Here is a 25111-nt window from a genome sequence, read left to right on the forward strand (position 1 = left end):
TAGATCGCTGACTTTGTGTGCTGGCGATTAGGTGCCTCACTCTGGCAAGTGTGGGTTCGAATCAGGGACGGGACTCAACCCCCCAAAAGTACTAGAATCTGTACTTTACTAAGAAAGTGTTATCCCAAATATAACATTTGTTACAAATGTAAATACGTTTGACTATTTAACAGATGTCAACACCTTTGGGATTGCCTAAAAGTCGGGCCGGGTCAGGCCAATGGGTAATACTAAAATGGATTGCAGGCTATTAAAACGAAACGTGCATACCATGGCGCATATATATACGTTTGACTATGTAACAGATGTCAAGACCCGTTTACGCGGTAACATTTAGCTACAATCAAACGATAGCAGCTTGTCATACTTGAAATTAAAAGCATTACAAACAGTGCATGTCGTATAATCGATGGTAGAGAATGACATTTAGAAAACATGTTTACCTCGTTAACAGATTAATATTTGTCGATTTTTATTAATAGTCAAGGCCTCTATTTCAGTTCGATTGCTTCACCATTTTACCGCCATTGTAGTGTTCCAACCGTGTATAATTTTCCACGACCAATTACCCCCCAAAGCATGTAGCTGAAACGCCCTACTTGAACTTGTTCACCATGTGCATCACGTTTTGTAGTCACGATATCTCTGCGCATTCAACCGCCTGTTTCATTTCGATACGGGTGTAGTTGGTTGTATTTGCGCGTTTGCTCTTCGTCAACGTTGAATAATTTATGTCACAGAAATACCCTCGTTCTTTCTTCATGAACATAAATGTCGGTACGATCCCACGGAAAGATTGTATCATTTGATTATGTTATTACCTATTATTCACGCGTGGTGTGGCAGGTGGAATTTGAACATTATGATAGCGTCAGCAGGGATTATAGAGGTCATAAGACATAACTTTATTTTATAATTAGTTGCTTTTCATCCACATACATTGGCATGTGAAGATCATACTTAAATATGTTTAAGTTACATTTCAGCAAGGTAGATTGTTTACAATTTACAGTGCATATAATGTGTACAATAAAACCAAAGAAACGTATATATATTTTTAACACACATATTTTTGTACTATTCAACAAAGTGGAATTTTAAGACATTTGGCTTATTTGGTAAGATCTAGGTAACAAATAATATATATCGCTGAAATCGGCGAGTATAGTCATGGTGCTGTCAAACCTAAAACCCTAATCAGGGCGCCCAGTTTTGACTTACAGAGTGCCTTAAAGTGAGTGAGTGAGTATGGTTTTACGCCGCTTTTAGCAATATTCCAGCAATATCAGCCAGAAATGGGCTTCACACATTGTACCCATGTCTGGAATCGAATCCGGGTCTTCGGCGTGACGAGCTAACGCTTTAACCACTAGGCTACCCGACCATCCCTTAAAGTGAGTATATTCTTAGACATGTTAAAGGTGATTGATCCCACAAGATATAGCTGAGAACTGTCTCTCCGATGGTAATGGGTGATGATGATTTTGATAGTGTTACTGGGGAATGTTCGGTACCATCATTTGCTCCAGCGTTCTAACTGTCACGCGTCTCAACTGCGCCATGACTGTGCTTACATATCGACTCCCTGTATTTAGTTGTTAGTGTTACTGGGGAATGTTGACGCTGGGTCCCATCATTTGCTCCAGCGTTCTAACTGTCACGCGTCTCAACTGCGCCATGACTGTGCTTACATATCGACTCCCTGTATTTAGTTGTTAATCGGTAACATTCATTCTCCTGCGGTCCAAATTTATCAGCTTTTTCATCTATTGTTGCAAGCTTGAATGATTTCTTTACACAATAAAAACTCTAATTGATGATGAACTACTGAGTCATTCAAGCACCTGTATTATTAGAACATACAAACTTAAAGTAAAGCTGTCATGTTATATGTAGTCCAACAAGCTGGTAATAACTTCGTCGCAATATAGCTGAAAAATTGCTGGTGTGACGTAACATTTAACCTCACTCACAGACAATATATATTTCTCGAGAGAGTAGGCGAATCCCCGCTCGGACAATACCCCGCACTGACATTTCCCTATACTGGTAATATAAATAATTTATATTACATTTATATTAACAGTTTGAATGTACAACTGTAATCATATGAATATTAAAATTCATAATCACTTGTCATTTTGAGTGTACAACTATAATCATATGAATATTAAAATTCATAATCACTTGTCAATTTGACCAAAATGTCACCAGTTGTAAGTTGTCACAGCTACACACTGATTCTAACAAAGTGTGATCGTCTTTGACAAAGACAGACAACAGATTAGTTTTATTCACAGATGTGTATCCTGAATTTGCTACCACACTTCAGGGGATTAACAGTTACAGCCCAAAACGCTCACAGCACCGAGTGCTTGAACTCAGCTGATGATTTTATGAGTATTTATCAAAACCTGTTAAAGCTAACTCAGTTCAATGACATTGTTTAATGACATGATTAAGGCACCAGTGACCAGTTAACAACCAATCAATGATAAAGTATACTGAACCGCAAAAGAAACGTCACAATGGCTAGATATATGAGAAACCTTATTTGTCCAAACATTGTAAACATACTTTGAGACATATAAAAAGATGAAACTTGGCAAAACTGATCCTCAAGGTCGAAATTAAAGTGTTCCTAAAGTGAAACACAATACTAGTGTCCGCCATTTGCATTGATGACTGCCGTGCAACGTCGATACATGGAATGGATGAGGCGGTTGATGAAGGCCATAGGCACTTGAGCCCACACTCTGAGGAACGCCTGATGCAGTTCAGCTGCAGTTGTCGGCCTTGGTCGCCGTCTTTGAATCTCGTCCCACAGGTGCTCAATGGGATTTCAATCGGGACTGAGGGCAGGCCACTGCATGGTTCTGATGCCATCCTGATGGTGGAAGTCTCTTGTTGTGGGCCGTGTGGGCACGGGCGTTATCATGCTGAAACTCATGGTTGCGGCGACGTGCCAAATGAGGTACTGCGTGTGGTCTCAAGAATCGATCAATGTACCGAGCTGCTGTGACACCATTGCCTCTCCCTGGAGCGATTTTCTAGAAGACCACAGGGCCGACCCTCTGTGCAAGACCACTTCCACCCCACACCATGATGCTCGGACCACCCCACGAGTCCCTCTCAACAACACAAGCATCCGAATACCGTTCTCCACGGCGTCGCCAGACTCTCTCTCTCTCTCTCTCTCTCTCTCTCTCTCTCTCTCTCTCTCTCTCTATCCTATCTGCTGTTGAGATACAGTAACGGTTCTCTTCTGAGATGAGGACTCTTCTCCACAGCTGGTTGCGCCGATGCTGGTGCTGTGTTGCCCACTGAAAACGGTCCCAGCGATGACGTGGTGTCAGAATGGGTCCTCGGTGTTGCCTGTGACAGTGGGGGTGTCTGTTCGTCAATCGTCGAGGCACGGTGTCCGCACTAATGTGTCGCTTGTGTGTCCCCATGATCGGTTTCCGCAGCAGTAACAAAGCGATTTTGAAGATGCTGTCGCACAATCTGACGATTATAACGTCGGATGGAGACCCTCGGTCTTCCACTACGTGGTCGGTCATCTGTAGTGTTCGTGGTCTGGTACCATTGCTGGAGCATGTATATGGTCCTTACGTGGACTTGAAATGCATAGGCTTCTTGCCAGGCGGTTTGTCAAGCTTGCAATAGGGGTTGGTGTCGCTGATTTCTTGTCAATCTTGGCATATGGTAGCAATTCAATAACGAATGAATATTATCCGATCTGGGTGGATTTTTATAGGGCAAGAAATGGGCCTACGCATGTGCATTTTAATTTGCACGTAACTCACGTGCATCGGGTTACCATGGCCGTTGCCGTGATGCGTTTGGTCGATCGGTTTTATTGTCATCTGCTTTGGGTTTTTTTATCATCAAATTTCATTTTTCCGGACAAGGTAATGTTAAATTTTTGAAACTTTGACAAAAATTACCCAGATACTAAAAGGAGTTTGTGTGTTTTTATAGGTTAAGAATTTAAGGGTTTATTGGCAGCTTGTTTGTTGTACTTGTATTTTTTAAATGCGGCCAATTAGGCCTGTTTTGATAAGGTATATGCCTCGTTCTTTAAAGGTTTGTAAGTCATTTAGGGATGTTAGTACCGTTGCTAGTGTCATTTGATTGTTGCAATTTTATGTGGATTGGAGTGTTGTTCTGTGTTGCTGGTAATGTGTGCAATATAGTATTACGTGATTAGGCGTTTATTTTAAGTTGCAGTGGGGGCCCTAACCGATTTTGTGTTTTTTAATTTGGTGAAGGTGGGAGTTTAACTTGGTGTGGTCTGTTTGTAGTTTAGTAACGTTAACCATTGTTGTTGTTGTTGCATTAAGTGTTTAAGAGGTCGCCTTCTGCCTAGGCAATTTCGGCTGACCTGTCCCTCTTTGGGACTCCTGTGTGTGAGAAGGGTTCACATATCTATTGTGAGTTCGGTGTTCACATAATTTCTGTTTTTACATTGATATGATTTCTATTTTCTTATATTGATATGATTTCATTTTTATCCTTGGCTGCTCTGTTTATATACGTTCGAGCAGCTGTCCATCTCTCAGAAATAGAGTTAGTTTGGCCTTCGCTATTGCATCTCTTGGCTTTAGGAGATCTATGACAGATAGCGGATCTAACTGCAATTCTTGTTTTAACCTAGCCCGGGCTGGGGCATGGTCTTGACATTCTAGTAACACCATTGTCGTGACATTGACCATTATATACGATTAGTGGAAATGTAAAGCCAATAAAATAAATGAGACGACCACTGCTGTCTGTCTCCCAATCAGCAGGAGAGTCGACCCCGACAAAGAATGCATGAACCTGTAGGTTGACTTCCTTCCATCAGCGTGACAGGATTACCCAGAGAGAGAGAGAGGATTAAAAAGCCTTACGATATCGTTTCTGCATGGTATAAGTATTCACATCAATTTCCTCTAATAATAAACTGTATTCTTTGGTGTTCCCAAGCAGCAATACTCAGTATGCGCATTGGGCAATTGTTATAACCGCAAACCCTAAAGAGATTCTGTATACATTTTGTAGGTTCATTCGCAGGACGACGACCCCCTGCGTCGTATGAAAACAAACTAGCAAAAAGTGAGGTCGTCGTCCTGCGAATATTGTAATCCGCCAATCTAGTTAAACAATGGGTATCGAGTGTTATTTTAACAACTCAGCAAGTAAAAAAGTGGAACTGGATTTGAAACGAACGAAAGAAAGACAATAAGGGTGGAATATTGATTTATTTACAAATAATTTGAATGTTTATGTACAAGATGACTTACATATAAGATTCACAAAAGTGATGGGCAATTAAGACAGTTTGAGAAGATGAGACGCTGAGTCAGCAAAGAAAATTACGCTGACTTTATTCTGGATCAGTCTCGTCTTCAGTTGATTGATTCTGCGTTGTATATCACAGAACTTCTTTTTTGGTGGGAGACGTTGGCCGGCCTGGTACTGTAGCAGATTACACTCTGTCTTCTGCTGTTCAGCTCCTAGAAATCTTATCAGCTCAAAGATGTTGGGATGGGCTTAGCCGATGACTTTCTTTAAGCGTCCATGCCATTCCTCCAGGTGGTTATTGGTGCGAGGGCCTTGGTTGTTGAAATGGTTCCAAGGCTCCTTCTCTGTCTCAACCCAGGTTGTGGTGACGTAGTCGCCGAGCTGGACACAGCGTTGGTCGTTCGGCATGTCAGCAATTGTCTGGAGCCATACATCATCAAATTACAGAAAGAATATTGTAGATATATAGAGGTTATCACGCGAGTGTGTTTGGGGATGGTAAATATCCTGCATTAGGAATAAACATTGTATTTAGCGAGCCTTGGCGAGCTAAATACATAGTGTTTATTCCTAATACAGGATATTTACCATCCCCAAACACACAAGCGTGATAACCTCTTTATCATATAATGTCATGCTTTAATTCTGTGCTTTAAAATCGCTATCCCTCTCTCACAAACATTACCGAAACATTGCGAGTTTTCCTGGAATGCGCGCTTTAATATTTATTACGTCACAGGGTAAGTGATGTGTCAGTCGGACAGTGACAGTAGCCAATATAGTTCCAACTGAAATCTCTTTCTTATACAGTGGCGAACCAACATATACGCAAAACAACAGTTGTTTTTAATTGCCTTTCGCGGCAATCCATCGGTCTGTCCGCTAGAGTAACTGCCCTTTGTCAAAGGGAAGCTACTCTAACCCTAGTCTATGAGACGTCACGGGCACGGTCAGACGTTGTTGACAGTCGGTCTGTCCTGTCATAAGGTTAAGAAGTGTAGTCAGATGTTCACACAGCGACAAAACCAAACAAGGTATCAATTCAAACATATTTCGGCCAAATCCAACTATTTTAATTTGTGGAGAAGGTTTCAAGTCGCAGAGGTCTACAAGCACAGATATTGCTACTGATCCCGCTTGGCTAGGCCTCGCGCCCTCGCAAAATTGTTTCGAAATTTATACCTCCAAAGTAGCCAAAACTTATAAAATGCCTTAGCTACGTCACAGTTAGACACTGATTTTCAGTATATTAGACTGTTCTTTTGATAATGATAGCAATTATCCCTGTTGTTTATCCAGATTCCCGATGGTTAATTTTGCCTCGATCGCCGAATGACGAGGCCGACGCCATGTTTGTTTATGAACAGTGAAAGTGGGTATCGAGTGTTATTTTAACAACTCAGCAAGTAAAAAAGTGGAACTGGATTTGAAACGAACGAAAGAAAGACAATAAGGGTGGAATATTGATTTATTTACAAATAATTTGAATGTATATGTACAAGATGACTTACATATAAGATTCACAAAAGTGATGGGCAATTAAGACAGTTTGAGAAGATGAGACGCTGAGTCAGCAAAGAAAATTACGCTGACTTTATTCTGGATCAGTCTCGTCTTCAGTTGATTGATTCTACGTTGTATATCACAGAACTTCTTTTTTGGTGGGAGACGTTGGCCGGCCTGGTACTGTAGCAGATTACCCTCTGTCTTCTGCTGTTCGATCGCCGAATGACGAGGACGACGCCATGTTTGTTTATAAACAGTGAAAGTAGTCCTACTTGACCTTTGATATTTGCATCTCTATCCGCATATGACCCCAACGGATATCGTTTTTATCCGTTGGCTTTATCCTACCGAGAAACCTGCCCATTATATGATAAATATTATTATCATAATTGGATTGAAATAATAACATACATGTATATTGTCATAAGAAACATAACTTATTTACTCTCAATGCTATTATGTCGTTTTAAGCCTCTGATGGCGTGGATTTTGCGCCAGACCATTCTGGCATCTGTACGGTTATTTATACCTTCGCATAATTTTTTCCAGTCTCTACTTTTGGCTATTTGGACTAGTTTTTGAACCTGGTGGTTTAGTTCGTGGGCTATGTTTAAATATTTGTAGTCGCGTTTTGCTTTATTGAAGGCTGATTTACGTTTTCGTCTAGTCTGTTCTATTTCCTCATTCCACCATGGTACCGTCGGTTTGACTGTCTTAGATGTTTTGAAGGGGATGGAGGTTTTGGCTGCGTTTATTATATAGTCTGTTAGGTTTTGACACTAGGTTTCTTGATCATTAGACAGACTACCATGTTTCGGAGATTTATAACAGAGTAACTGTTGAGTCAATCAGTTGAGTAAATGGTACTCACTAGATTATCAAAATCAGAGTTCACCAATTCAGTGAACACATTTCAGTTTTCGTGTACATATTTCAGTTTTTGACACTAACCAAGGAGTGAATCCCCTCCTAAAACAACACAACACACCAAAGGCGTACCGGCGGGTCGTCGTCCTGCGAATGGAAAATATTCGAGGGGTCGTCGTCCTGCGAATACCCCATTTTGTACACGCCAGATGATTGTAAAGACCACAAATTCTATCTACAACCGGACAACATGGTAGTTTATGTTCATTTCCAATATCCTCTTATAATGTTAATGGTAAATGGTAGAGTCCCCCACAAAACTACCTGTTATTAATTCTTACCAAAGCAAAATAAAACATGGGGTGTGGGGAAGAGGAACATATCCCTAAGTGAGAAAAAATAAAACACTAGTGGTGGTGATTGCTCTAGCATAATTGTACTATCTGAAGCATAAAGTTGGCGAACGAACATCATTATATTTCGAATCACCTGGAATGATTTATGTAGGCAAAAATTCAAACGATAATTTCCGCAATCCACAAACACAATCACTTTATTAATTGCGAACATTTTCCGACCCGCGACGATAGTGTCAACTCGGTGCTTTCCGAAACAATTAACGCGTATCTAAATTCACTCCATGTTCTACTGTCGGCTTGTCACAACGGATCACGGTCCTAGTGGAATGGATCACGGTCCTAGTGGAACGGATCACGGTCCTAGTGGAATGGATCACGGTCCTAGTGGAACGGATCACGGTCCTAGTGGAACGGATCACGGTCCTAATGGAATGGATCACGGTCCGGATCACGGTCCTAGTGGAATGGATCACGGAGTGGAAACCCAGTCCCGTGTTACACGCATGGCACGCGCAGGCTCAACGGGTTACCCACGCGCTGCACCCCCGGTGCACACCCGTGCCACATGCGTGTTATACGCGTTCTCAACGCGTGTAAGGGGAATCAACTTCTGGACAGTAGTGTACATGTATCTTCGTTAATTGATCTGATTTCAATGTGTCGCAAGCTTCTGCATGCTAGGCCCAAGTTTTAAGTTTCAAGTTTTATTTAACGTCATGCTCAGTAAACATTCGTCAGCTTAAATATCTCGTCAACTTTGTTCACTCCATCTGGTGTGCAAATACAGCTTAATCAGGGCGTTCCGTGCCCGACGATCGCGTGGTTGACAACTAATATCACCAAGGCTTGCTGATCATCGTTTACTGGCCGTTTCATGAACATCTGGGTGTCTGCTTTGCAATCCTTTAATAGGGTTGGTTGGTTGTTTTGTTTTTTTTATTTAACGCCGCTCTCAGCAATATTCCAGCTATATGACGGCGGTCTGTAAATAATCGAGTCTGGACCAGACAATCCAGTGATTGACATCACGAGCATCGATCCACGTAATTGGGATCGATGACATGCATCAACCAAGTCGGCGAGCCTGACCACCCGATTACGTTAGCCGCCTTAGTACAAGCATGGGTTGTTGAAGGCCTATTCTAACCCGGATCTTCACGGGTATTTTTTCAATAACAAGGTACAATGAAATTCTGTATATGTCCATAATAAGTGTGTATAAGTAAATGGATAATATATCCATACACGCCAGTTCAATGGCTGCATATTGTTCTTTGATTAACTCTTTTACAAGTCTATATTTCAAGACATGTATTTGATATTCATAATAACTCCACAATAGCTACACAATGGCGACAAAACGGTACCAGCATCACATATCTATATAATTACTTTTAAGTTAAATCATGTATCTAAATAGTAAATTAGAAGGATTAAAAATATACACTTCCGACATTTTTCGGGTTTTTTTTCGTTTGGAGAGAGGAGTAGTGACAGTAGTGACTGGTATCTGATGGGTGCAAACAGGTGTCGAGTGGCTGTCTCAGATGGCTCAAATTTCGTAGCTCTAGAGATCATGACGGCGATACAGACCGTGATGCAGTTTGTCTCACAGTCCCTGAACCATATTATTTTCCCTTCCGCCCAGGCCTTACTGCAATGCTATAGCCCAAAATGAAACAAGCCTAGATGTTCAACGGGTTCAGGCTGAAATTTCCATCTCACTTGGGCTCCTTTTAAATTTAATTATAGTTTCTCGTTTTAACCAAAATAATGTATTTTCAGGGACTAAGCGTTTGTCTAGCCGTGAAGTACAACTATCCAAAAGATCCCATGCATGTCTATATTTCTTCAGACAGCCTCTCCATATTCCTATCTATATGTATCAAAAGACAAATGAATTAAATATTACAGTACTGGTGAATAGGTTATATGCGCATGTAAGCGTCGATCTACAATAAAAAAGCATTTCCTCTGTATGTATTTATACATGTAAAAATCGTTTTTATGACTATAGTGATTTTTGCAACGCTACTCTCATAAATGTCATGACGCATTTGAGGCCAGGGTTCTTCTATACTCGCATTAATGTGCTGACTTATTATTGCGTTAATTTCATGATTTACAGCATTCATGAAAAAAACATTTTACGTGGGACCAACAGAGGGAAATATAACTATCGACTATTTTTTTTATATTTAGCTAGCTCAGACGATCTGTTGGTTTGATTTATTGTTATGGTATCCACAAAATAAGTAGGATCCGTTTTTTCCGTTTTTGTTGTTCTTTGTGTTACACAAAGAACAACAAAAACGGAAAAAACGGAGCAATATTCCAGTTATATGACGGTTGTCTGTAAATAATCGAGTCTGGACCAGACAATCCACTGATTGATATCACGACCACCGATCCACGCAGTTGAGATATGATCCCATGCATCAACTAAGTCAGCGAGCCTGACCACCCGAACCCTTTAGTCGCCTCTTACGACAAGCATAGTCGCCTATAACGGCAAGCATGGGCGGCCGGGTTGCTGTAAATCTATTCTTAACCGGATCTTCAAAGGTCAAGTGGGATTCAACTGATATGTTAAGATGAAATAAAACTGAATTATATGTGCTGTTTACATATCAAAGTTTGCCAAATTGTTACAAAATGTTTGGCCACAGCAAGGCTACGTATTCACAACTTATTGTAGTAGGCACAGTATAACTCATGAGTCTGGACTGAGGGAGGGCCGTATTCCTCCTTGTGGGTCACCCGCTTGGCAATATGGGACGGGAAAACTGCAGGGGGTGAGGGCAGTTAAGTTGATGGTACAGACAGATAACAGAGATCATTTTACAAATGTGAAACCTCATTCCACAAAGGGGCGAAAGCTGAAACTTGGTGAGATTTACAGAACAAAGGCAGTTATTTCTAGTTTCTTACTGACTCTCGAGGATACATTTAATAAAAATTCGTGTGTGCGACACTAAATTTGGGTCACAATCTTTCTGTCTTCTTTCATTTGTCATCTGAAATACCATCCCTTCGTGCACTTGTGCTTCCTGCTCAAGTTACCAAACACATCCTGTTTGCGTACAGTCACTAAATTTGGGTCACAATCTCTCTGTCTTCTTTAATTTGTCATCTGAAATACCATCCCTTCGTACGCGTGCACTTGTGCTTCCTGCTCAAGTTACCAAACACATCCTGTTTACGTACACCTGCAAGATATATATTACGCCGAGGAGAAATTACGATGACACGTTGATACGTCTAACTGCTGGCCTGGTACGCAATGTCATATTTCTTATCGCCAGGGATCACAGGTGTGATACCAGTCTCCCTCAAGGAGACGTTTGATTAAACTCTTGGTTCGTCAATGCTTCGTCTAGCCCAAACCGGTAACTGGTACCACCAGCAACGATACAATGGCGTACAAAGACTTACAATGAGTCAAGCATCCGTCACTCGATTTCCATTTTGATTGATTGTTTGATTGATAGATTGATAGATTGATACATTGTGAGTGAGTGAGTGAGTGAGTGCCTGTTTCACTGGTATGTCCGGATCTGGGTACGGGTCACCGGCTTAGCGTCACCGATCTAGATATATCTATGCAGGAATAGGTCATCCATGCGGATAGCGTAATCTCGATTAATGTATTCAGGAACCTTTCGTGAACAACATTTATTGAAAATGCTACCGAAGAATCAAACAACTTTAAGATTTGGCTTCTATGGTGGAATCATTCTAATATTTCACATAACCGTTAACGTACTCCTTGAATGTTGTCACGCCATTCATTCAGACAGATCTCGAAGATATGTTAATATCTATGCGAGGACAGCGGATTAGATATCGCGAGGCCGGTTCACAATACGTAAAAGCCTGTGATATGCCATGAATAGCCCATTGCATCTCCTGTACAAAGACTTTCTTTTGTACGTGTTGTCACAGAGCCACAAACTTAGGTCAATGGATCAGATAAAAGCAGGACTGCTGGAATCGGTTGAGGTGAACTTCCCAGGACATAAACTCCTACTTGACAACCGCTTTAAGAAAGTGCCGCCATTCATGTACACAGCCCTGTGGATGAATGAACGACCTAGCGAAGCCAGTAGCGCCACCTAGTGAGATATAATGGAAGAAGAACAACCGAGAGTTGAATCTTGACATACTCCGGTGCCATCTGCAGAACCTTGTTAGCAATGGCACAGTGATTTATGAGAGTTTAAGTGAGTTGGATTTTACGCCGCCTTAGCAATATTACATCAATATCACGGCGGGGGATTCCCACATTGTGCCTATGATATGCAGAGAATCGAACCTGGACTTTCGGCACGAGGAGCGAACGCTTTTACCACTAGGCAACGCCAGCGGCCTTGATCATAATTATGATCAACCTAATGTGTTTTCATTTTTCAAATGTTAAAGTTTGCAATCACAGATAATATTTATCACCACTGTAAAATGCAAGGATATCAGCATATCATCACCATCACCATCATCATCATCACCATCATCATCGCCGTCACCATCATTATCATCACCACCACCATCAGCATCGCCACAGGTATCGTTATCACAGGTATATACGGTACTCCACACAGAGATTAACGAAGGGCATCTATTTGATCAGGGGTTAGTTAAATATCTATAACAGCTGTGGGTCAGTATATCCAGTTTCTGTCAGAGCAGAAAAATACCAAGTCGGTCAGCTGTGAACGCGGTTCTTCAGCATCGGACATCAGCTGTCCTTGACACGCACATTTCAGCGCATTTGAATGGATTTAACAACGAGTAAGGTCATCTTGAGCGGGACGGTTTTCGTAGGCAATAGATGGATTAGCATATGAACTATGATTCTCTTTAGGTAGAAAAAGATCCACGATGTTCGACCTGGTAGAAGTGTATAATCAAACCGCACAGCATTGGTCTTTGATTGACTGTGGCGTCAAAACAAACTCATTCATGTACTTGATCTGAATGTTCATCTTAATTGTTATGGATAGTCACGGAGCCGTGATCCAGAGAACAGGGTGTCATTAGATAAAAATGAAGTAATAATAGGATTACCAGAAAAACGGGGTATAACACCCAAGCCAAAAACCTCCCCTCGGGAACACCAGAGTAAGTCAGTACAAGGTTGAAAACTGCCCCATAAGTATGTATGACAGGCTAGTCGGGTATTGCTACTTGTATATGTGAAAACAAAGTTATTAAAATTAATAGCAAAACTGATGAAAGTCACCAATAAACGTGTATAAGTGTTATATCGTCACTGCAAAAATAATGAGTGTTGTCTTTAGTATTAACATTCAAATACGTGATATCTGTATTAGCGATATTGTCTACGTTCCACCGGTGAGTAAGCGTTAGCCTTACTATCTCGTAGTATAAATGTTGCAAGAAATTGTATTTCTGATGACATCACGATACAGTTTTTTACGATGCATCACGTCTGCACCAGCGCTTGATAACAGCCTTGTGTTTGGGTGTTTCAGTAGTTTAAATTGCTGATCTTGATGTTGTTGAATAAACTTTGATACTATGAACAATGTAAGGTTATATGAGAGTATGACTTTAGAATGGTAACATGCGTTAATGTATATCTGATATAAATATATATATATAATAGGATGACATAAATAGAACAATGAGTAGTACGTCCAGATTATAAGTGTATAGGCAACATTTAAAAGTAGATGAAAGAACACAATCGTCCGGAATACAATGTATAATTCTGGTGCACTTCCATGTGACCATATAGCATAGAATAAGCTTTCGGGTCCCGTTTGGGTCGGTTTGGGTGGCAGCTTAGATATCCATAGAGTAGGTTCATCTCGGAATCTCCCATATAACTGGGGCTCCTGTTCAATTTAAATGGAGTTTCTTGTTTCTTTCAAAACTATACAGTTTTAGAGACTAAGCATTAGTCTGAATAGATATCACCAGTTTGGAATTTGAAACTAATCTGTTTACAGTAACAGAACACTGTTTAAGTGTCATGTACAAATGAGAAAGTGGAATCCCGTCAATTAGGCGGACGAACCTTAAAACTATTAATAAACTTTAAAATAAGCAATATCGGGAAAATGTATATGCATAAACTATCTGGCAATAAACACAATGAGCACCTTCTAAAAAAATAAGTTTTAAAAGCCGGTTGATATTCTTTTGCGTATTTGACGAGTATATAACTTTCGAAAGTATAAAATTAATCCTTTTCCTATACTCAGACGTTCCTGAGCCTTGCGCTTTCCTAATTATTTTGACTAAAATTATTACCGTTATCATTGTATTTGTTAATGGGAAATACGCGCCGATCAAGTACGTGCCATAAATTAAAGCGACATTGTACGATTCCGAACTCATGACGAGACTGTGTTTATGAATCACATACCATCCAGATTAAGGACCAATGAAGTGAACATTAAACAATTTTCGGCAAATATAAGATTTCATAAAATCCACCTACCTTTTTTATTTTCATTTGTTTACGTAGTCGGAACATCATTTAAAAAGAATTACAAATAATATTGGCATCACCCATTTCCCGATGATAGTGGCTGTCCGCTCACTAACATGAGCCAATACCTCCGTTCTCGAAGCTTTGTATGAATAACACACACGTCGAAGTGTACATACATGTCAGTGTACATTAACAAAACTTATATTGTTTCACCCACATAATATGCTACAAGGTTCGTGATTGGTCAAATTTAAGCACGTGACCCAAGGCAGCCAATCAATTACAGAAACGGTACTGTCCTCGTATATGATAATTTTCAGACTCTGACGAAAGATTTGGGTTAAATCATGTTATTCTGAACGTTTCAAGCATGAAATCGCGATCTATATTGAAAATATGGAAATTCGTGGATGCATAGAGCCAAGAGTTCATTTGGACTTTGAAAGAGGCGCATCCATAAACCAAGAGATAAATATGTCGCCTAATGTACTGTCTTTGTGTCTTAGCGAAGTCAGAGGATAATGCCATATATGGTGCTTCCTCTTCAGGTTACAAAAAGATATATGTGTGCCTGTTCGCGCCTGTCGTCATTCTCTTGCTGGTGATGTGCTGGCACAGACACCAAACAACGCAAAACTCTATGTCGTATACAGACAACATGACAGAATTTCCTGGTAATATTCAATTTTATTCATTCAACATTTCTGATTGCTTTTTTCACTTGAATGTTATTCATTATTCACCATGGGAACATGGGATCCCTACACGGTTCAGGGACGCAACTCCGTCTTCATAATTCTCGTATATGAGAAATTAGATCAATAAGGGTTTTTTGAAGTTGAGGAAATATATTTGAAATTTCTCTTTTTTCAGGTAAAAAAGTCGACGAATCCTTTAGAAAACTGTTGAATCTCTATCAGAAGAAACTTGAAGGTACGTCTGTAACACGTGTATTGTGAACATACGTGTACGCTAGATTTGTTACGATTTCAATTTCAGTACTTCTGTTGTTGGATGGGTTGAAATATTTATCAAAATAATAATTTGTTATAGACAAAGATAAAATGACAAAAAACTCGCATACAGGTATTACCGTACCGTCTTCTCTCCGTACCTTTACCATACTAAATTGTTAAAATAACTATCACTGTTCGGGCCTTGTATTATGGATTACAAACATACTCGCTTGTTCATTCAACTGGGAAGAGAGCATCAAAGTGAGTGAGTGAGTTGGGTTTAACGCCACTTTTAACAGTATTCCAGTTATATCACGGCGTGTCAGCTTAATGTTGGAGGAAAGCCCGAAGTGATGCAGGTCTCAGACGTCTACCGCTTCGGTGAAACCCACGAGCACGGGTATGGTGCTGACAAACCTAGAAACAATCTGGGCTAACCGGGATTCGAACCCACAATCATAGGTTTCTGGGCGTGCCCAGCGAAAAGCGGCGCCTTAGACGACTGGGCCACCCGTGACCCCCCGATAAGTTGGTATTATGGAAAGGGTTTCGTGAATTTAATTTTGGTAAGGAACCAACGCAATTCGGATTCGACCCCACAATCATAGGTTTCTGGCGTGCCCAAGGGACACAACTCTGCACAGCGAATTGCGGCGCCTTAGACGAGTGAGACACCCGTGACCCCCTGAGAGCTTCAGGTCGAGGCATTTCCAGCAGGAGAGAAAGCTTCGTTGGTTGGATTGCCCTATACAGTTGGAGGGATGTATCACAGTGTGTACTGGCATATCCGGAAACAGAGGAGGTACCACAATGCGGACTAGCATATATTATAGGGGAAGCATCCTAATGTGGGCTGGGATATCCAGTAGATGAGGACCCGTGAAGATCCGGGGTAGAATAGGTCTTTAGCAACCCATGCTTGTCGTAAAAGGCGACTATGCTTGTTGTGAGAGGCGACCAACGGGATCGGGTGGTCAGGCTCGCACTCTTGTTTGCTGCATGTCAGCGTTTCCCAACTGCGTGGATCGATTCTCACGTCAATCACTGGATTGTGAGGTCCAGACTCGATTATTTACAGACATTCCTTTAACTTGCATGTGGTCTTAGAAATGCGACCCCAAATTTTATGGTTTATGGAGAAATAGGTAGAATACCTTTGTCGATTTATGCAGCTGAACGGGTGGTTGACGTTTGGTATAAACTGTGTAAACCCGGACCTGCACCGAAACAATCACAAATTATTTATAAGTTTGCTCATTTGCAATTCATATCTACCAATGAACAAAATGACTGGATAAGAAATGTGAGGCAAATCCTTATTAAGTGTGATCTTATGTCGTTTCCAGCCCGTGGCTAACTGCTCAGATAGAAAAAAACAACTTGAAAAGATCAGTTTTATCAAAACTGGATATCTGACGTCGAGAGAAGTTCAAAAGTGTATTATTATAAATCTTTAAAAGATATCCCGTCATTTGAAAACTTTCTTCTACCTAAACAAATTTATTATCCTACTCTAAAACATAGAACCTGTAACCATAATCAACCTGTCAAAGTTGGCCGTTGGCTTGGTATAGAAAGAGAATTTTGGACATGTAAACTGTGTATGTCGCCAGCTGTAGCCGATGAATTCCACTACCTGTCTAAATGTGAAGCGTTCCGTGAATCTAGATCTAAACTTATCTCAAATAAATATGTGCAATATCCGAATATAATAATATACAAAAAATATATATTTTCCAGAAATGTAACAGAAATTAAGAACCTTGCAAAATTCATATGTATAATAGATACATGTAAGTACCATTGAGTGTAAGTGTGTTTGTTTATGTACGTCTTTCTGTTTAAATGTTCATACAAATCTTCAAGCAAAATGTTTATCGCCAAATATTTGTACAGTATAACCGGCATCTTGTTAAATATAAATTATTATCATGTTAAGAAACTTTCTCTTTTCTTTCTGTTTCTTTTTTAGAAATATATGATGATAATGATGATAATGATGATAATGATGATGATGATGATGATGTATGTGTGAATGCGTGCTTGCTCGGGAGATGAAAAGTATGGATTATATACAAGGTCCACTCCAGAACACGATCACGATTAACGTGTTTGTTAACACGCCGTGATATAACTGGAATATTGCTAGAAGCGGCGTCAACACCAACTCACTCACTAACTTAATGCAATCGATCTATTTCATAAAAAACGTTTAGTCTTAAACATCATGAATCAATCACCAAGAAGAATAGACATAAGGTCCATATAGTCCATATAGCCCGTTGATGTCAATGCTTCTAGCCAAGTCGAACTTCAACCTTGGACTACTCTCTCTTGATGAACTCTTGAACTGATATGAGTTCTTGTAATTATTTGTGGAGGAGGACAGTAAGCACTGGGAAGAGCTGACTGCTTATCGCTGCATTCAGCAATATTCTAGCTTTTTGACTCCGATCTGTAAATAATCGATCCCGGACCGGACAATCCAGTGACCAATCCCATGAGCATCGATCTACACAGTTAAGAAACAATGACATGCATCAACCAAATCAGCGAGCCTGACAACATGATCGCATCAGCCACCTCATCAGACAAAAAGATCTTCACAGGTTTTCTTTCATATTTATCTATTAATCTTTTGTCAATGGCGTTTATATCTGAGATACGGCACAAATTGTCTGTAAGGATATTCATAAAAGATATTTTATATTTACAGCGTTGCAGAAGTCCAACCTCTGGTCGACTATTCCAGAAACACCTACATGCAAAAAAGACATGAATCCATGTGAGGCTTAACATTGATTGTTTTATAATGAAATACATGTTCATAAACAAATGCTCTTAAAAGTAGCATACATGTAGGTGACAAAAGGAATAGGCAGAAAAGATAATGGAATTGAACGCAAGGTGAATACCAGTTTCACAATGAGTTGTTCCTAATAGCGACATGCGAAGAATAGAGCCAACGGACAGCAACGTAACTGTAAACAAGCGTTCATGGTTAATAGAAAAAAAACGCAGCTGCCTATAAATGTACTTGCTTGTTGTTGTTTGTTTCTTTGATGTTTAACGCCGCACTCGGCAATATTCCAGCAATATGACGGCGGTTTGTAAAATAATCGCATATGGACCTCACAATCCAGTGATTGACATCATGAGCATCGATCCGACCAGCTAGGATACGATGACATGCATCAACCACGTCGAACCAACCACCCGATCCCGTTAGTCGCCTCTGACGATAAGCATGGGTTGCTGAAGAACTATTCTATCCCGGATTTTCAAGGGTCTGAAATGTACATGCATTGAGACGTTATCTATCTACACACGTCGATGCCTATGTTGGTTGGTTATTCTATCAAAGGCCACAACAACGATGGTTCACAGACAGCACATAGATTCATCATAGCCGACAGAACAATGCCGCCCAAGATCGCTAAATCCGGTTGCAACATCTACGTGAACGAACCAAAAAAAACAACATGCACAATTACCCTAATTCCCGGGCTTTCAATTCCATTTCACAAAAAGGTTATTACACAGGACGTCTCGAGTGAAGCAGGCATCTTAATGGTTAATTTGGGGTGGTTGACAGATAGCATACATTCCAAAAGGCCAATAAGATGCACAATGCACGTACGGACTCGCCTTTTCATTGATGTCAGTCCTTTGGTGAATCTGTTGCCACTCGTCATTCAGTTGATGGATCTGTGGTGGATGAGGACACCTCCTGATCGGACGGGCCAAATGCTCCCACCAGTTTTCAATGGGGTTTAGGTTGTGCGCAGTCAAGAAATCCTGCACGACCCTTGCAGTGCGCGACCTGTCGTTGTCATGCCGGAAACGTGGTACCAGTCGCTGCTGGTGAAGGAGTGGTAACACCACTGGTTGAACAACGTCATCCCTGTAGATCTGGTTGTTGAGGTTGCCATGTCCCGAACGTTTATGCCACAAATTCCTCCCATAACCATCACCCCATTATGCGCCGACCAAACGCTGTTGCTACCGTTTATGTCGCTGTGGCAAACGTGTTGCGCGCATGCAAAGTGTGCAAGTCCCTGATCATGCCCTGTCCTGTGTTGTACCACTGTCTAACGATGGTTGCAGAGTCCACGATTGAAGTGTTTTTCAGTCTGTATGTGGTTGGCTCCCATTTGCCGCATTCTTTAAAGTAGGGTTCGGCGTTGGTTCAGGTTGTGGTTTGGACCAAACGTTTGCAGTGTTTTGGTGGCTGTTTTCAGCCTAGTAACAATTTGATATTGTTTGTTCATGATGGTCAAATCCAATTTTAAAGTGTGTACCTTCTTTTTCACGGCACTGTTTAGTATACAAAAAATGTTAAAATGGTGTATATAAATTGATACCTCACAACTAAATCTCACGTTTACGTCATATATAAAACTTTTACAATATTATATTTGTGCATCTTTTGTTGATTTTTAGCATCTCAATGTGTTGATCCAGAATGTCATCAGGATTTGCCAGAACGGCCTGTAGTCAGACTCCAGAATGTTCTCAGCTCGATGCGCGCAGAGGATATGACAACACTGAAAAGAATGAGTCAGTTGGAGGAATTGCAAGTACAACCTACAGGAAAACGGATTCTCTTCGTTACGGGAGCATCGTCGAACCACTTTATGGAATCCCAAGCAATGCTGAAAAACTTTCATGAAATCATCCCAGCACACTTTAGTAATTATTCACTTAGGTACTATGATCTGGGACTTAAGCCAACAGAACGCGCTCAGGTATGTAAACCATAACTATCCTGACTAGTATATCTTCATTCCTCGATACATGTTTAACACCCATTCACAATCACAGATGCGTTGTGAGTCTGGTTCGATGGACACGATTCCATCATTAGCCTTCCAATAGAAATAAACAGTTTTATAAATAAATGTATTTCATTCACCTTGAGTCCTTTCTTGGGCCATTTTGAGTTTGTTACGCTGTTGCGATGCAGCTGATTTGGAGCCAGGAATCTATTGAAAAGCTGCTGATTTAGGAGTTAGAATCAATCCGTTCGGGGCTCGTTGCTTCTACTTCCGGAATCAGCAACTTCTCATTGTGGTCTCCATCATAAACACATCTGGGAACACCTTGAAGGTCTTTTCTCATACTTACTGTTCTTAATCTTCAGTATCACATCATTTCCACCTTAATGTTCATATTACTATCAGTTTTTTATACCAAGGATTAATCTCTTCAGGCCGGGGTTGTGAGTCGCGTTCGAAAGAAGTATTTTGATAAGTTGTTGATTGCAAGCTCACGAGCGGGAGAAAATATGTACAACGTCAGTAAGAAACACAGATCGTGGCGTCAATTCGGAAACGACGCTCTGTTTGCGAGTGGGTGAATACGATAATCAAGGATGGTAAAATGTTTGTTTCTGACAGTAGTCGGACCATTTGTTATTTATTAGTATTTTCTTATTTTTAGTGAGTGAGTTAAAGTTTAACGTCACATCGGCAATATTTCAGCCATATCGTGACGAAACAAAATTTGACATTAACAATATATGTTAAACTGTATAAAATTCTGCCGACGAAGGGCAGTATAATAACTATAATATCACAGATTTACATAAAACTAGTTAGAGAGCATGTAAAAATATATCATCATTTTGCAACACAATATAAAAACAGACTATAAATCGCCAACAACTGAAGGTAGATCACCACGCTAGGGTCCATGGGGACTTACAGTACTTTTGCTACCTGCATGGACCCCAGCAGGATTTACACCATCACTTCAGTGGTTGGCGATTATTGTCAATTTAGCCGAATTAAAAGAACATCTATTCTGCGATTAAATTCTTATTTTGAACACTCCACTAAATACAAGAGTTACGTGTTGTTTTTCTGCGTTATTTTTAATGCAAACTGTTCGAAATTGCGTCCATAAGGCGTGCTAGAATCCTGTAGTCGTGGGTTAGAATCCCAGATTCAGCAAAATATATGATATTTGGTAGGTCAGCCCGTGTCCTTGCCCTTGGCTTTCACCATAGAGGTAAACGCATCGCTTCAGGCTTTCCTTTTCTTTGAAGCTTAAACGTCTTGGTATGACTGAAAGTGGTGATAACCCTACTCACCCCTGACACATTGAGCATCTGTTTCAGCTGGAAAAGCATTGCAAATGTGATGTTAAAATCTTTCCAGTGCAAAAGTTGGACCCATGGATGAGGCGGCTTAACTGTTACATCTGGAAACCCATGATAATACAGGTGAAGTGTTTGGTGTACTGCTTGAATGTGCATGGATGATTATTTGGATGATTTCTCCTGTTATCCATGAGACCGTCTTACTGGATACAACAAGAGGTGCCAAAATTTTTTCCTGATCGCTGAAAGACAAATAAAAAGTACAAATATGGCGCCGAAATATGATGCTCTTTCTAAAGATCAGTATATCAACTGTCAAAACATATTCCTTAAAGAAAGAATGCGACCCCTCTCAGAAATTTAGAATTTCAGGTGTGTTATTAAATTATATTGAAAGCGTTCAAATGAGCGTTCAATTGTTCAGTTTGAAATTTCAGCACAAAGGTTTCATGACTACATGAATAAAACGTTTTCAAACTTCTCACGGAAGTCATGCTGTGGGTTAAGTTACAGCTTTTCTCGTAAAAAGGTCAACTTTGATGGCGGTTCATCTTAAAAGAAACTCAAGACGCCAAAGCCAGAGAACAGTCAGCCTTGATCATGATTATGTCGAAAGAGATGAAAATTATATAAATAGACACTGATAATCAGTGATGGCGCCATGTGTTTGGGAAAAGAGAAAACAATTGTAGATATTATTATGTATTCCTTATATATATTTACATGTTTGTTAATGAAATTACTATGGTGACTTTCAGGCCAATATAAAGGCTGCTGACATTGTGGTGTGGTTGGACTCTTCTATCAGGCTGTCGAAAGAGGGAATTGGGAAATCTGTCCAGGACGTCCTCCTGCAGGGGCTGACCATCGGAGGAGGAGGAGGACGTGCTCCACAATTTATTGACACAAGGATGATGAACTATTTCAATTCCACTCCATGCATGTACTCCCCATTTACCATGGTAGAAGCCAATTTTATGATGTTTCATAATGACGAGTTTGTGAGGGATGCGATAATTGCACCATGGGCGACGTGTGCTGTTAATCATAATTGCATGTGTCCTGATAACTCGGTTCTTTATTGTAATCATGCCATTAACAAGTATGGGAAGTGTCATCGGTATGATCAAGCTGCAATGAATATGATTGCTATGCAATTGTTTGGAAAACATGTCGAAAGTTTACGACCTAAGAATCTTCAATATGAAATTAAAAGAGGGGACACTTTTCCATATTTCAATCATTTATATTCCCAGTTAAAGACAAAAGGTGCCTGACAAGCAGCCCAGAGACTGTCCATATTTGATTATCATCCTCTTGAATCTGTTCTTTTGTGTGCTTTTGTTGCGATCTTATTGCACGAAATATCTTCAGGAAGACACTTTGTTGACGTTTTCATAGTTTTAATGAATCATACGATGCTACCTTTTGGCATCATTGATGGTTATGGGCTTTTTACGTTTGTAGTCTCCACGGACACCGTGCCAATTGTTACTAGGTGAAATATCCATTAATGTCAAAACCTTGTGCAAGTGCTCTACATATTGCTTTAAAAGGCTCAGTGCATGAACTGACCTTGCCTTAAAGAAATTCTAAAGCTGAAAAAATTGATAAGAATATACACCTGGGAAAAAGTAAAGTGCCACCTGAAAAAGTAATTGTCACAATCATATCGGTAATGTCACGAACAGCTATCCTAAGCTAAGAATGTAAATGTTTGATGCATGTGTAGCAGGTTGAAATCAGGAAGTCAGTATGGTTTAACACCGCATTTAGCAATATTCCAGCAATATCACGGCGGGGGACATCAGAAACGGGCTTCACAAATTGTACCCATATCGGTTATCGAACCGGATCTTAGGTTTGACGAGCGAACGCTTTAAGCACTAGACCGCCCCAGGTTGAAATCAATCCCTTCAACATTCACTCTTGGGTGCTTTCAGCATAGGCTCAGGTCACTCTCCTCGCCCAAATAACCACTGTAGCCTCAGAAGGTTGGGCTCAAATTACTCCCCTACATTTTTGCAGCATTCTACTTCTCCATACAGTTCTAAAGGTTCCAGTTGTTCATGTGACCTTTTTGCCTGAAAAGGTAGAAACTGGTTGTTCATCTGTGGACTTGCAGTGTTGACATTCCAGAACATTCAATCAAACATGGATATTTGAAATAGTAAATGTTTAGTCATGGGAGTCATTTGAACCTGGTGGAGTGCTCTGACCCTACAGGGTGTGATCTGAGCCTTAACTTAAAACCTTCTAGAGAGATTTGACACTTGGACAGAGTTGCACCGGTTCTAACGCACACAACATGTGCATGGAGCGACTGAAACAAGCCACCCACTTTATTAAAATCGCTCTATCAGTCGACGCTTATCCAATTAGTAACTGGCGTCGGACACTAAATTCATGTTCCTCAAGACTCGAAGTTTGGCGAATAATTGGCATGGGTAATACCGAAATGTCCTTCAGAGCTGTTGACCGTCAACAGATTGGTACAGCAACATCGAGGAAAAGTTATGTTTCTAGGTTTGTCAGCACCATACCCGTGCTCGTGGGTTTCACCGAAGTGGTAAACGTCCGAGACCTGCATCACTTCGGGCTTTCCTCCCACCTAAAGCTGACACGCCGTGATATGACTGGAATACTGTTAAAAGCGGCGTTAAACCAAACTCACTCACTTACTCGAGGTAAAGGATTATCCAAACCATCTGGATCGTTGGGTGGGGGTTGAGTCGCATTAATTTGCAGACACACTAGTTTCAAGAGATTTCATGTACCTTACTGGGAAATGTTCCCATCTTACCATTGCGAATAGAATATGATAATACTATATCAAACCTGAACACCTATCATAAGGGATCTTAGTAATCTTAACGAAAGTATCAAATTGTAATTCAAGGGCGATTACTCTGGATGTCACGATCAGGTCAGGTCAACAGTTCGCTTGCATTATTGATAACGATATTGTAGATTCTAAAAATATTAACAATATTAAATTTATTTCGCGGAATGCATTCGTGGTCACAACTGGTCCCTCGGGAGTTTCATATTAATGGATGACTGATAAGCTGTGATGACACCAGGTTTTCGCAAAAAATAAGTCACAGACAGCTGTTACATGCAGTCCATGGTGTATCGATGATCTTAGATAAAGTTAATCTGGACGATTAACACTTTCCCCAGGTGCACTTTCATGTCTAAGATCAACTTAATTTTCACGGTTACACACAAAAAGTTTGCAACATTATGGTTTGGTTTTGCCAACATTTTCTTCTGTAGTGTTCATACCTATCTATCAGAAGCAAATAAAGCAAAGCAAATCTATCTCTGCTTCAGCGTTTCATGTAACAAGTGTTCAACACGATTATAACAATGTTAATTAAAACAAAGGAACGTTAACGCATCTACCAGAAAGACGAATGTTGCCAGGCCATGCTGGGAAACCTCTACAATAACAGTGAACGATTTGACAAATGTGCAGATATGTTAATGTCCTGGATGCCAACAGCGTTGGCTGGGGATTAAGTCGCATTAATTTGCAGACGCACTACTTTCAAGAGATTTCATGTACCTT

The 25111-nt window shown here is 40.4% G+C and overlaps 1 protein-coding gene across 3 annotated transcripts in view; it reads left to right on the forward strand.

Moving 5' to 3' along the window:
- Positions 1-24885, forward strand: part of LOC124151568 — a 36267-nt gene extending 11382 nt beyond the window's left edge. The window contains exons 2-7 of one of the 3 annotated variants that reach the window (XM_046524088.2): positions 15027-15152; positions 15352-15411; positions 18151-18219; positions 19878-20182; positions 21556-21660; positions 22296-24885. In XM_046524088.2, coding sequence (XP_046380044.2) covers positions 15027-15152; positions 15352-15411; positions 18151-18219; positions 19878-20182; positions 21556-21660; positions 22296-22814 — 1184 coding nt within the window. In that variant the 3' untranslated portion in view covers positions 22815-24885. The remainder of the gene's footprint in view (positions 1-15026; positions 15153-15351; positions 15412-18150; positions 18220-19877; positions 20183-21555; positions 21661-22295) is intronic. The other 2 variants (XM_046524090.2, XM_046524089.2) reach the window with 2 other exon arrangements.
- Positions 24886-25111: the final 226 nt, after the last annotated feature.

This window comes from Haliotis rufescens, unplaced genomic scaffold (genome assembly GCF_023055435.1).
Source record: "Haliotis rufescens isolate VD_foot unplaced genomic scaffold, xgHalRufe1.0.p SCAF_13, whole genome shotgun sequence".
Lineage (NCBI taxonomy): Eukaryota > Metazoa > Mollusca > Gastropoda > Lepetellida > Haliotidae > Haliotis > Haliotis rufescens.